This window comes from Hordeum vulgare, chromosome 7H (assembly GCF_904849725.1).
Source record: "Hordeum vulgare subsp. vulgare chromosome 7H, MorexV3_pseudomolecules_assembly, whole genome shotgun sequence".
Classification (NCBI taxonomy): domain Eukaryota; kingdom Viridiplantae; phylum Streptophyta; class Magnoliopsida; order Poales; family Poaceae; genus Hordeum; species Hordeum vulgare.
Window position 1 is genome coordinate 503,150,707 of NC_058524.1, and position 14,712 is coordinate 503,165,418.

The 14,712-nt window shown below is 48.1% G+C and overlaps 1 protein-coding gene across 1 annotated transcript; it reads left to right on the forward strand.

The window, feature by feature from the left end:
* Window positions 1–12,437: 12,437 nt before the first annotated feature.
* LOC123412266 (cytokinin dehydrogenase 10-like) lies at window positions 12,438–14,440 on the forward strand. Its single transcript, XM_045105213.1, is given in 3 exon segments — window positions 12,438–13,098; window positions 13,238–14,188; window positions 14,191–14,440. Coding segments are annotated over 3 exon segments (1,737 nt in total). The 5' UTR covers window positions 12,438–12,440; the 3' UTR covers window positions 14,319–14,440.
* Window positions 14,441–14,712: the final 272 nt, after the last annotated feature.

A 14,712-nucleotide genomic window follows, 5' to 3' on the forward strand; every position in this document is an offset into this window, starting at 1 on the left:
GGGTCACTAGTACCCAAAACTTTCGCTTTCATGAGTGAAAGCTTGAATAACTTTTAGTCTGGGAAAACTTAGCCAATAAATAACGGTAATGAGCATAAAAATAACCCTACGTTGGTCTGATTAAAATCATGCACATTAAACCTTTTAAAACTTTCTGGAATATTCTAAATCACCGTAGTGGCAGAATTAGAATAAAACATCATCCTTCTACATTAATTCCATATCACCGTTGGGCAGAAATGGAAATAATGCATATAACTCACAAACAATGTGATGATAGTATTCTTATTGAACAACTTTGCTAAGAAATAATCATCATCATTAACCAAATTGCAGCAGAAATAGAAATATGCATTTCTCTATCTGTGCTCCGAAAATTGATCACTTTGATACAAAATTTATCACAGATTTAAGCTTTGAACATAAGATGACTCATACAATTATAGTACTGTTATCATCAACGTTGGTCAGAAAATAACAATACCATATTTTAACTTTAAAACAAACATTTTTCTATTGTCATAGCGGAAACTGTTTGAATCCTATTTCACCCACAAGGGAAAAACTTTGCTAATAACAGTTCTTCCAATTAAATTTTCCCATTGGTTCCAACTTAATTGGAGGATTAAACATTTACTTTGCAGCGGAAAAACGTGAATATGATAATTCATACACCTTTACAAAAAAATATTCTGTTAAATTAAAAATTCATGAACTTTATAATCACTTTTATAAAATCCATGAATTTTTCTTTTTCTGAAAATCTTTTTTTTTCAGAACCTTTTATTTTTCTTTTCAGAAAAAAATTCTGTGATAATTAAAAATTCATGAACTTTTCCTTTTGTGAGAAAACTATTTTATTCTCAAAAATCCTGTTACTTTTCTTTACAGAATAATAATATAACAATTTTGTAGAAAATGACACAAACTTTGAACATTTTCTTTTACTTTTTCTAATCATGTTTTCGTAGGAAAAAATTCTTAGAAAGAACCTTTGAATCTGCCTTAATAGACAGAAACTGAAAAACCCCTTTAAAATAAATAAATGGCCGCCATGGGCCGGCCTGGCTATTGCCGGCCTGTGTCGGCCCGCCAGCCACACACCTCGGCCTGGGGCCCCTCGCGCGACGCGGGGCGAGCCTTTCTCCTTACGGCGGCCCGTTTTGTTCCGACGGCCGTCCGCGCACGTAGAGAGAACAAAAAGGAAGGAGAGCCGGCAGGAGGGGAAACCCTAGAGTCATTTCCTCTGCACAGCGCCGCTCTCTCTCGGTCCTCTCCTTCGCCGAGCGCGGCGCGGCTGCAGCTCTCCGTCGCGTTGGCGGTTGGGAGCAAGTTCCAGCGCGGTGGCTGCCTCGCCCCGCCGGAGAGGGCTCTGGCTGGCCGCCGGCAGCGGCGACCTAGGGTCCCGCGCCGCACGCGCCACAACATCTTTCGGCCTCCTTCGTGGCTCCTTATCGCGCGGTGGCTGAGATGCCCCGTCGAAGGTGCTCGAGCTGGCCGCCGGCAGCGGTGTCCAAGGGTCCCGCGCCGCGCGCCCTACACAGGCGAGCCCCTCCTTTTCCTTTTCTCTCTCGATCCCGAACTGCTTGTGGTGACTGAGGGTTTCCCTCGCGCCAGCAAAAGAATGTGGTGTTGGGGAACGTCGCATGGGAAAAAAAAATTCCTACGCGCACGAAGACCTATCATGGTGATGTCCATCTACGAGAGGGGATATTCGATCTACGTACCCTTGTAGATCGCACAGCAGAAGCGTTAAGAAACGCGGTTGATGTAGTGGAACGTCCTCATGTCCCTCGATCCGCCCCGCGAACCGTCCCACGAACCGTCCCGCGATCCGTCCCACGATCCGCTCCGATCTAGTGCCGAACGGACAGCAACTCCGCGTTCAACACACGTACAACTCGACGATGATCTCGGCCTTCTTGATCCAGCAAGAGAGACGGAGAGGTAGATGAGTTCTCCGGCAGCGTGACGGCGCTCCAGAGGTTGGTGGTGATCTAATCTCAGCAGGGCTCCGCCCGAGCTCCGCAGAAACGCGATCTAGAGGTAAAACCGTGGAGATATGTGGTCGGGCTGCCGTGGCAAAGTTGTCTCAAATCAGCCCTAAAACCTCCGTATATATAGGTGGGAGAGGGGGGGCCTTGCCTTGGGGCTCAAGGATCCCCAAGGGGGTCGGCCGAGCCAAAGGGGGGAGTCCTCCCCTTCCAAACCGAATCCAACTAGGTTTGGAACGAGGAGTCCTTCCCCTTTTTCCCACCTCCTCTTTTTTTTTCTCTTTGATTTTCTTCCTATGGCGCATAGGGCCTTCTTGGGCTGTCCCACCAGCCCACTAAGGGCTGGTGCGCCACCCCCAAGGCCTATAGGCTTCCCCGGGGTGGGTTGCCCCCCCGGTGAACACCCAGAACCCATTCGTCATTCCCGGTACATTCCCGGTAACTCCGAAAACCTTCCGGTAATCAAATGAGGTCATCCTATATATCAATCTTCGTTTCTGGACCATTCCGTAAACCCTCGTGACGTCCGTGATCTCATCCGGGACTCCGAACAACATTCGGTAACCAACCATATAACTCAAATACGCATAAAACAACGTCGAACCTTAAGTGCGCAGACCCTGCGGGTTCGAGAACTATGCAGACATGACCCGAGTGACTCCTCGGTCAATATCCAATAGCAGGACCTGGATGCCCATATTGGATCCCACATATTCTACGAAGATCTTATCGTTTGAACCTCAGTGCCAAGGATTCATATAATCCCGTATGTCATTCCCTTTGTCCTTCGGTATGTTACTTGCCCGAGATTCGATCGTCAGTATCCGCATACCTATTTCAATCTCGTTTACCGGCAAGTCTCTTTACTCGTTCCTTAATACAAGATCCCGCAACTTACACTAAGTGACATTGCTTGCAAGGCTTGTGTGTGATGTTGTATTACCGAGTGGGCCCCGAGATACCTCTCCGTCACACGGAGTGACAAATCCCAGTCTCGATCCATACTAACTCAACTAACACCTTCAGAGATACCTGTAGAGCATCTTTATAGTCACCCAGTTACGTTGCGACGTTTGATACACACAAAGCATTCCTCCGGTGTTAGTGAGTTATATGATCTCATGGTCATAGGAACAAATACTTGACACGTAGAAAACAGTAGCAACAAAATGACACGATCAACATGCTACGTCTATTAGTTTGGGTCTAGTCCATCACATGATTCTCCTAATGATGTGATCTCGTTATCAAGTAACAACACTTGCCTATGGCCAGGAAACCTTGGCCATCTTTGATCAACGAGCTAGTCAACTAGAGGCTTACTAGGGACAGTGTTTTGTCTATGTATCCACACAAGTATTGTGTTTCCAATCAATACAATTATAGCATGGATAATAAACGATTATCATGAACAAAGAAATATAATAATAACTAATTTATTATTGCCTCTAGGGCATATTTACAACAGTCTCCCACTTGCACTAGAGTCAATAATCTAGTTCACATCACCATGTGATTCCAACGAATCCAACACCCATATAGTTATGGGGTTTGATCATGTCTTGCTCATGAGAGAGGTTTTAGTCAACGGTTCTGAAATTTTTAGATCCGTGTGTTCTTTACAAATCTTTATGTCATCTTATAGATGTTGCTACTATGTGCTATTCGGAAATACTCCAAATATCTACTCTACTATACGAATCCGTTTCACAACTCATAGTTATTCGGATTAGTGTCAAAGCTTACATCGACGTAACCCTTTACGACGAACTCTTTAACCACCTCCATAATCGAGAAAAATTCCTTAGTCCATCAGTTACTAAGGATAAATTTTGACCGCTGCTAGTGATTCAATCATGGATCACTCTCTGTACCTCTCAACAGACTTGCTGCAAGGCACACATCAGGTGCGGTACTCAGCATGGCATACTTTAGAGTCTACGACTAAGGAATAGAAGACGACCTTCGTCTATTCTCTTTATTCTGCCGTGGTCGGGTTTGAGTCTTACTCAAATTCACACCTTACAACGCAACCAAGAACTCCTTCTTTGCTGATCTATTTTGAACTCCTTCAAAACTTGTCAAGGCATGCATCTTGTTGAAACTTCCATTAAGCGCTTTCGATCTATCTCCATAGATCTTTGATGCTCAACGTTCAAGTAGCTCAATCTAGGTATTCCTTTGAAAACTCCTTTCAAACAACCTTGTATGCTTTACAGAAATTCTACATTACTTCTGATCCACAATATGTCAACCACATATACTTATCAGAAATTCTATAGTGCCCCCACTCACTTCTTTGGAAATACAAGTTTTTCATCTCATCAAAGTGTATATTCCAACTCCGAGATGCTTGCACCAGTCCACTTAAGGATCGCTGGAGCTTGCATACTTGCTAGTATCTTTAGGATCGACAAAACCTCATGGTTGTATCTCATACAATGTTTGCTCAAGGAAACCGTCGAGGAAACAATGTTTTGACATCCTACGTGCAATATTTCATAACTAATGCAGAAACTACTAACATAATTCTAACAGACTTTTAGCATCGCTACGAGTGAGAAAGTCTCATCATAGTCAACCGTTTGATATTGTCAGAAACATCTTTGCGACAAGTCGAGCTTTTCTTAATAGTGACTTATCACTATCATCGTCTGTCTTCCTTTTAAAGATCCATCTTTACTCAATAGTCCTATGACCATCAAGTAGTTCTTCCAAAGTCTACACTTTGTTTTCATACATGGATCCTCTCTCGGATTTCATGGCTTCCAGCCATTTGTCGGAATCTGGGCCCACCATTGCTTTCTCCATAACTCGTAGGTTCACTGTTGCTCAACAACATGACCTCCAAGACAGGGTTACCGTACCACTCTGTAGTAGTACGCGACCTTGTCAACCTATGAGGCTTGTAGTAACTTGATCCGATGGTCGATGATCACCATCATCAGCTTTCACTTCAATTGGTGTAGGCGCCACAGGAACAACTTCCTGCGCCCTGCTACACACTGGTCGAAGTGATGGTTCAATAACCTCATCAAGTTCTACCATCCTCCCACTCAATTCTTTCGAGAGAAACCTTTCCTCGAGAAAGGATCCGTTTCTAGAAACAAACACTTTGCTTTCGGATCTGAGATAGGAGATGTACCCAACTGTTTTGGATATCCTATGAAGATGCATTTATCCTCTTTGGGTTCGAGCTTATCAGACAGAAACTTTTCCACATAAGTGTCGAAACCCCAAACTTTCAAGAAACGACAGTTTAGATTTCTCTAAACCTCAGTCTATACTGTGTCATCTCAACGGAAATACGTGGTGCCCTATTTAAAGTGAATGCGGTTGTCTCTAATGCTTAACCCATAAACAATAGTGGTAATTCGATAAGAGACATCATAGCATGCACCATACCAAATAGTGTGTGGCTATGACGTTCACACACATCATCACACTATGATGTTCTAGGTGGCATGAACTGCGAAACAATTTCCACATTGTCTTAACTGCGTACCAAAACTCGTAACTCAGATATTCATTTCTATGATCATATCGTAGACAGTTTATCCTCTTCTTACGACGAACTTCACTCCGAAACAGAATTGAACTTTCAATATTTCAGACTTGTGATTCATTAAGCAAATACTCTAGTATCTACTCAAATCGTCATTGAAGTAAGAACATAATGATATCCACTGCGTGCCTCAACACCCATTGGACTGCATACATCAAAATGTATCACTTCCAACAAGTTACTATCTTATTTCATCTCAATGAAAACAAGGCCTTGCTCAAGTGGTATGATTTGCATGTCACTAATGATTCAAAATCAAGTGAGTATAAAGATCCATCAGCATGGAGCCTCTTCATGCAATTTAGACCAACATGACTCAAGCGGCAGTGCCACAAGTAAGTGGTACTATCATCATTACCTCGTATCTTTTGGCACCAATATCATGAACATGTGTAACACTACGATCGAGATTCAATAAACCATTGAAGGTGATTATTCAAGAAAATAGAGTAACCATTATTCTCTTTAAATGAATAATCGTATTGCAATAAACACGATCCAATCATGTTCATGCTTAACGCAAGCACCAAATAACAATTATTTAGGTTTAACACCAATCCCGATGGTAGAGGGAGCGTGCGACGTTTGATCATATCAACCTTGGAAACACTTCCAACACGTATCGTCACCTCGCCTTTAGCTAGTCTCCGTTTATGCCATAGCTTTTATTTCGTGTTACTAATCACTTAGCAACCGAACCGGTATCCAATACCCTCATGCTACTAGGAGTACTAGTAAAGTACACATCAACATCATGTATATCAAATATACTTCTTTCGACTTTTGCCAGCCTTCTTATCTACCAAGTATCTAGAGTTGCTCCGCCTCAGTGACTGTTCCCCTCATTACAGAAGCACTTAGTCTCGGGTTTGGGTTTAATCTTGGGTCTCTTCATTAGTGCAGCAACTGTTTTGCCGTTTCACGAAGTATCCCTTATAGCCCTTGCCTTTCTTGAAACTTAGTGGTTTTACAAACCATCAACTATTGATGCTCCTTCTTGATTTCTACTTTCGCAGTGTCATACATCACGAATCGCTCAAGGATTATTGTATCTATCCTTGATATGTTATAGTTCATCACGAAGCTCTCACAGCTTGGTGGCAGTGACTTTGGAGAACCATCACTATCTCATCTGGAAGATTAACTCCCACTTGATTCAAGTGATTGTCGTACTCACACAATCTGAGCACACGCTCAACGATTGAGCTTTTCTCCTTTACTTTGTGGACAAAGAATCTTGTCGGAGGTCTCGTACCTCTCAACAAGGGCACGAGCATGAAATCACAATTTCATCTCTTTAGAACATCACTTATGTTCCGTGACGTTTCAAAACGTCTTCGGTGCCTTGCTTCTAAGCCATTAAGTATTTTGCACTGAACTATCGTGTAGTCATCAGAAACGTGTATGTCGGATGTTCACAGCATCCACAGACGACGCTCGAGGTGCAGCACACCGAGTGGTGCATTAAGGACATAAGCCTTCTGCGCAGCAACGAGGACAATCCTCTTCAAAGTTTGCTACTATCAACTTTCAACTAAATTTTCTCTAGGAACATATAAAAACAGTAGAGCTATAGCGCAAGCTACATCGTAATTCGCAAAGACCATTAGACTATGTTCATGACAATTAGTTCAATTAATCATATTACTTAAGAACTCCCACTCAAAAAGTACATCTCTCTAGTCATTTGAGTGGTACATGATCCAAATCCACTATCTCAAGTCTGATCATCACGTGAGTCGAGAATAGTTTCAGTGGTAAGCATCTCTATGCTAATCATATCAACTATACGATTCATGCTCGACCTTTTGGTCTCATGTGTTCCGAGGCCATGTCTGCACATGCTAGGCTCGTCAAGCTTAACCCGAGTGTTCTGCGTGTGCAACTGTTTTGCACCCGTTGTATGTGAACGTTGAGTCTATCACACCCGATCATCACGTGGTGTCTCGAAACGAAGAACTGTCGCAACGGTGCACAGTCGGGGAGAACACAATTTCGTCTTGAAATTTTAGTGATAGATCACCTCATAATGCTACCGTCGTTCTGAGCAAGATAAGGTGCAAAAAGGATTAACATCACATGCAATTCATAAGTGACATGATATGGCCATCATCATGCGCTTCTTGATCTCCATCACCAAAGCACCGGCACGATCTTCTTGTCACCGGTGTCACACCATGATCTCCATCAACGTGTCGCCATCGGGGTTGTCGTGCTACTCATGCTATTACTACTAAAGCTACGTCCTAGCAATATAGTAAACGCATCTGCAAGCACAAACGTTAGTTTAAAGACAACCCTATGGCTCCTGCCGGTTGCCGTACCATCGACGTGCAAGTCGATATTAACTATTACAACATGATCATCTCATACATCCAATATATCACATCACATCGTTGGCCATATCACATCACAATCATACCCTGCAAAAACAAGTTAGACGTCCTCTAATTTTGTTGTTGCATGTTTTACGTGGTGACCATGGGTATCTAGTAGGATCGCATCTTACTTACGTAAACACCACAACGGAGATATATGAATTGCTATTTAACCTCATCCAAGGACCTCCTCGGTCAATACCGATTCAACTAAAGTTGGAGAAACTGACACCCGCCAGTCATCTTTGAGCAACGGAGTTACTCGTAGCGATGAAACCAGTCTCTCGTAAGCGTACGAGTAATGTCGGTCCGAGCCGCTTCGATCCAATAATACCGCGGAATCAAGAAAAGACTAAGGAGGGCAGCAAAACGCACATCACCGCCCACAAAAACTTTTGTGTTCTACTTGAGAAGACATCTACGCATGAACCTAGCTCATGATGCCACTATTGGGGAACGTCGCATGGGAAACAAAAAATTTCCTACGCGCACGAAGACCTATCATGGTGATGTCCATCTACGAGAGGGGATATTCGATCTACGTACCCTTGTAGATCGCACAGCAGAAGCGTTAAGAAACGCGGTTGATGTAGTGGAACATCCTCACGTCCCTCGATCCGCCCCGCGAACCGTCCCACGAACCGTCCCGCGATCCGTCCCACCATCCGCTCCGATCTAGTGCCGAACGGACGGCACCTCCGTGTTCAGCACACGTACAACTCGACGACGATCTCGGCCTTCTTCATCCAGCAAGAGAGACGGAGAGGTAGATGAGTTCTCCGGCAGCGTGACGGCGCTCCGGAGGTTGGTGGTGATCTAATCTCAGCAGGGCTCCGCCCGAGCTCCGCAGAAACGCGATCTAGAGGTAAAACCGTGGAGATATGTGGTCGGGCTGCCGTGGCAAAGTTGTCTCAAATCAGCCCTAAAACCTCCGTATATATAGGTGGGAGAGAGGGGCATTGCCTTGGGGCTCAAGGAGCCCCAAGGGGGTCGGCCGAGCCAAAGGGGGGAGTCCTCCCCTTCCAAACCGAATCCAACTAGGTTTGGAAGGAGGAGTCCTTCCCCTTTTTCCCACCTCCTCTTTTTTTTCTCTTTGATTTTCTTCCTATGGCGCATAGGGCCTTCTTGGGCTGTCCCACCAGCCCACTAAGGGCTGGTGCGCCACCCCCAAGGCCTATGGGCTTCCCCGGGGTGGGTTGCCCCCCCGGTGAACACCCGGAACCCATTCGTCATTCCCGGTACATTCCCGGTAACTCCGAAAACCTTCCGGTAATCAAATGAGGTCATCCTATATATCAATCTTCGTTCCTGGACCATTCCGGAAACCCTCGTGACGTCCGTGATCTCATCCGGGACTCCGAACAACATTCGGTAACCAACCATATAACTCAAATACGCATAAAACAACGTCGAACCTTAAGTGTGCAGACCCTGCGGGTTCGAGAACTATGCAGACATGACCCGAGTGACTCCTCGCTCAATATCCAATAGCGGGACCTGGATGCCCATATTGGATCCCACATATTCTACGAAGATCTTATCGTTTGAACCTCAGTGCCAAGGATTCATATAATCCCGTATGTCATTCCCTTTGTCCTTCGGTATGTTACTTGCCCGAGATTCGATCGTCAGTATCCGCATACCTATTTCAATCTCGTTTACTGGCAAGTCTCTTTACTCGTTCCTTAATACAAGATCCCGCAACTTACACTAAGTGACATTGCTTGCAAGGCTTGTGTGTGATGTTGTATTACCGAGTGGGCCCCGAGATACCTCTCCGTCACACGGAGTGACAAATCCCAGTCTCGATCCATACTAACTCAACTAACACCTTCAGAGATACCTGTAGAGCATCTTTATAGTCACCCAGTTATGTTGCGACGTTTGATACACACAAAGCATTCCTCCGGTGTTAGTGAGTTATATGATCTCATGGTCATAGGAACAAATACTTGACACGCAGAAAACAGTAGCAACAAAATGACACGATCAACATGCTACGTCTATTAGTTTGGGTCTAGTCCATCACATGATTCTCCTAATGATGTGATCTCGTTATCAAGTAACAACACTTGCCTATGGCCAGGAAACCTTGGCCATCTTTGATCAACGAGCTAGTCAACTAGAGGCTTACTAGGGACAGTGTTTTGTCTATGTATCCACACAAGTATTGTGTTTCCAATCAATACAATTATAGCATGGATAATAAACGATTATCATGAACAAAGAAATATAATAATAACTAATTTATTATTGCCTCTAGGGCATATTTACAACACGTGGATGATGCCAAGGTTGTTCTCTGTTAGGGGAAAAAGGAAATATGGCACCCCAAAGCACGCCGTTCGACGGAAGTGCGCTTCCACGAAGGGAAACGCACCACCGGCGAAAGGGGTGGTCAAGGCGGCAACAGGATAAAAGAAGGTGCGGTGCGGCGCGGCACGTGACTCATGGTCTCCGCTGCCGGCGGCCAAAAACCCCTCGCAGGCCAAGTTTCACCACCACGGACGGCTTCCTGCACGATATGTGACAGGGGCGGCAGGGCCATCCCGCATCCTCCGGCGGGGCATAAAGAGCTGCCGCGAGAGAGGTGCGACCCGGGGCCGAGGAAACCTCCTCGGCGGGGCAGAAACGGCCGCCGCACGAGGGAGGAGACCCGGCCACCACGGGCCGTTCGGGAAGGAGCTGCAGAGGGGTGAGCCGCACCGCCAGGAGGCTCGGCGACCACGAAAACGGAGCCCCCTAATCGCGGGCTACAAGCGCCGGAGAGGAGGCTCGGCCGCCGTGGCCACCGAGGCTTTGGCCTTGTGTGCCACCCCGCGCGGGACATGAGAGAAAAGGGGGCGGCGCGCTCACGGCCTCTCGGCGGGGCGTCACAGCCACCACGCCAGGGAGGGGCTTCGGCCACCGCTCGGCTCGAGGGGAGGAGAAAGAACAGCGCGTGGGGGAGGGAGAGAATCGATCGAGGGTTTCCCCACCCCTGATGCTGCCAGCTTTTGTTCAAGCGAAAGAACCGGCCGGCCGTTTGATTCGGATCGACGGTCAGGATCGAAACCCTAGCGCCAGCCAGGCCGCGGCCCAGGAAGATAGCGCCGGCCCAGGCCGAAGGAAAGGCTGGCCCAGGCCGGGGGAGCGAGGTTGCTCGCCGGCCCAGATAGAAAAATTCTGGCCTTTTTTTCCTATTTTTACAGGAATTTTAATTTATGTCCCGAGGGAGAGCGCGCAGCCGTCAAGGGGTGCGCTGGGAGGCCCTTTGGCCCCTTAGTGCTTTTCCGTGCAGAGAATCCCGCAGCGGCGTGACATGGTGGCTCCATCTCCGTTCCTTTGCCGGCGCGCGCGAGCACCTTCAAGGTGAACGCGCCACCGTCAAGGGCGCGATGGTGGTGCCCTTTGCCCCGGTTGGGGTGTCTTTTCGTTTGCCCTTTCTGTGCCCTTTTTTTATACCTTTTGGATCTTACAGGATCCGATCTTTGCCTCCGAAGAGGTGGATTCTTCTTCCGAACGGCTCGGCTTGCCGATGGCCGTCCGGATCGAGAGGAACGGCGCGGCCTTGCGGCGACGCTTCTTTGCCGGATGGAAATCCGGTGACTTTCCTTTTGTTTTGCTTTTCATCTTGATCTTTGCCCTCTTCTAGGGTTCATATGGGGGAGGGGAAACTTTTTCGCTTTCGTTATCTTCTTGCAACCGGAACAACATCTAAGGCCTCATGGCTCATGATACCATTGATAAATCCCGTGGATCTTAGGCTAGATGTGTTCGGATGATGTAGTAGATTAATTACCTTGTGATGAACTCGATGAGCTCCCTCCAGAGACCGTCATGAGGTGGTGACGACGGTGGGGAAGGAGAGAGAGATCCGGTAGTGGCGGTGATGGACTTCCCATCGCTTCAGTGCTACCCTCTGGATCGGATTAGGGTTAGGAGTGGGGAACCAGTGGCGGCGGCGAACCTCGGAACCCGTGTCATGGTCCCCACCTCCTCTACATATAGCACTGCGCGACAGGGGCCTACCAACCTTGCTTGGGCTGGACGCCCCCGATCAGGGCGTGAGTCAAGGTCCAATGGACCGTTGGGCCCATTGGGAAAGAGATCAATCTATCATATTCGTCATGTTTTCAACTACAATCAATTTGTGCCTCATCATATACAAATCTATTTGTGCTCTCTCTCTCTATATATATATGCAAATCTACTGACCACTTCTATTTAAATCTCGTCGGTTGGGCTTTGCCAAATCTGAATTATCATGATTCTGTGATTTTCCATAGACCAATAACCATTGAGGTCTTCTGTAGAGTCAAACTAGGGGCCTGTGATCATTCTTTACTTTTAGGACTATATGTTTGTCTTTGGCAGAAGTCAATTAGGAATCTTCAAAACCTAAACAAATAGCAACACCCCGCTCCTGCCGGCATTTGTCAGCTCTAGCTGCATCGCCGGGTGCAGCTATAAGTATGTAGGAGTTCTCGGCATTAGAGCACACACCAACATCTCCTTCAGCTCATGCAAGTAACAAACTCAAGCTACATGACTCACATCCCAAACATCTATTACAACAACATGCCGATAGCTCGCTTTGCTACATTGCTCATAGTCACCGGCTTCCTCTCCACTGTCGGGCATCTCGGATCACCGGCATTTGGCGCTCTCGATGATGATCTCCTAGCTCTTGACATTGTGTCAAAAATCCACACCGATAGGAGCTTGACAGTCGAGGCTTCCTCGGACTTTGGCCACATTGTGGAGGCCACCCCGAATGGCGTTTTTCACCCGGCCTCGTCCGCCGACATAGCTACTCTAATCCGCTTCTCGCTCCACCAGCAGACACCCTTTACCGTGGCGCCACGTGGGAAAGGGCATTCCTCTCGGGGGCAAGCCCTCGCCCCCGGTGGCATTGTCGTCGACATGCCCTCACTGGGGCAAGGTGACCATGGTCACCGCATAAACGTGTCCTTCGATGGGATGTACGTGGACGTCGGCGGGGAGCAGCTGTGGGTCGACGTCCTCCATGCCACGCTCAAGCATGGGCTCACTCCACGGGTGTGGACCGACTACCTCCGCATCACCGTTGGCGGCACGCTCTCTAACGCCGGCATAGGCGGGCAGGTGTTCCGGCACGGCCCCCAGATCTCCAACGTACAGGAGCTTGACGTGGTCACAGGTACCGTTTTTTGCCCTGTGGCATGCATTCTGTGTACGGCCCGATGATGACTAGTGTCCACGTCGTTTGTTCTTCATTAACTAGTGCACACGAGTGCAGCGACATTGTTTTAAAATAACTAAATCTGTGTTCGCTGCAGGCACGGGAGACATGATCACCTGCTCCCCGGGCAACAACTCGGACCTGTTCTACGGGGCATTGGGCGGGCTGGGCCAGTTCGGGGTGATAACCCGGGCCCGGGTCGGGCTCGAACGGGCCCCAAAACGGGTCAAGTGGGTCCGGCTGGCCTACACGGATGTGCACCAGTTTACTGCTGACCAAGAGCTGCTCATATCACATAGAGCCGGGTTCGACTACGTCGAGGGGCAGGTCCAGCTGAAGCTGACCCTGACGGAGGGCCGGAGGTCGTCGTCCTTCTTCTCGGCGTCGGAGCTCGCTCGTCTGACAGAGCTCGCACTGGGCACCGGATCAGCCGCGGTGTACTTCATCGAGGGCGCGATGTACTACGACGACCGCTCTGCTGGCACGGTGGAGGTGGACCAGAAGCTTGAGGCGCTGCTGGAGGAGCTGAGCTTCGTCCCGGGGTTCGTGTTCGTCAGGGACGTGGCGTACGTGCAGTTCCTGGACCGCGTCGGGCAGGAGGAGCAGAAGCTCCGGTCGGCCGGCGTGTGGGACGTGCCGCACCCGTGGCTCAACCTCTTCGTCCCGAGGTCGCGCATCCACGAATTCGCCGCCGGAGTGTTCGACGGCGTCCTCAGGGGCACCAGGCCCGTGGGGCTCATCCTCATGTACCCCATGAACAGGGACAGGTGGGACGACCGGATGACGACGGTGACGCCCGACGAGGACGTGTTCTACGCCGTGGGGCTGCTCCGGTCGGCGGTGGCCGCCGGCGACCTGGAGCGGCTGGAGAGGGAGAACGAGGAGGTGCTGGAGCTGTGCGACCGGGCGGGCATCGGGTGCAAGCAGTACCTGCCGCACCACGCGTCGCAGGACGGCTGGAGGCGGCACTTCGGCGCGAAATGGGACAGGGTCGCCGGGCTCAAGGCCACGTACGACCCGCGAGCGATTCTGTCGCCGGGGCAGGGGATCTTCCCGCCCGCGGTGGCCAGCACGACGCCCGCTACAATCACGGCGTCCTGAGATTTATTACGTATAATCTGTTCAAGTACGTCCGCGCACGTAGAATCAGCGACCACTGGGTGGTCGGTAATCTGTAGGTGTTCAGACATCAGACCAGAGCGTAGGATTGCGACAAGGGGTCCAAATGGACCTGCTTTTAGTACCTCAAGTATACGAACTCGGTTTGTGGGGAAGGAAGCGGGCATTGTGGATACAGTAATTCGATGTGTACTTTCTTTTTCACTACTAGCAAAAGGGCCCATGCGTTGCCCCGGGAGAAAAAAATACCACACGCTTTTAATCTTTTTATAATCATTTTGATTTATTAAAATAATAAACTAACTAACTAATGTAGTCAGTCCTATCCTATTTTGTTGAGAAATCAACCCGTCCATTGTTAATTCCATCATGATGAGAAATTGAGCGGGACAAGCAAAGAAAAACAAAGAGGCTACGTGAATTGATCAATGGACTGTTATCTTATTTCACTCA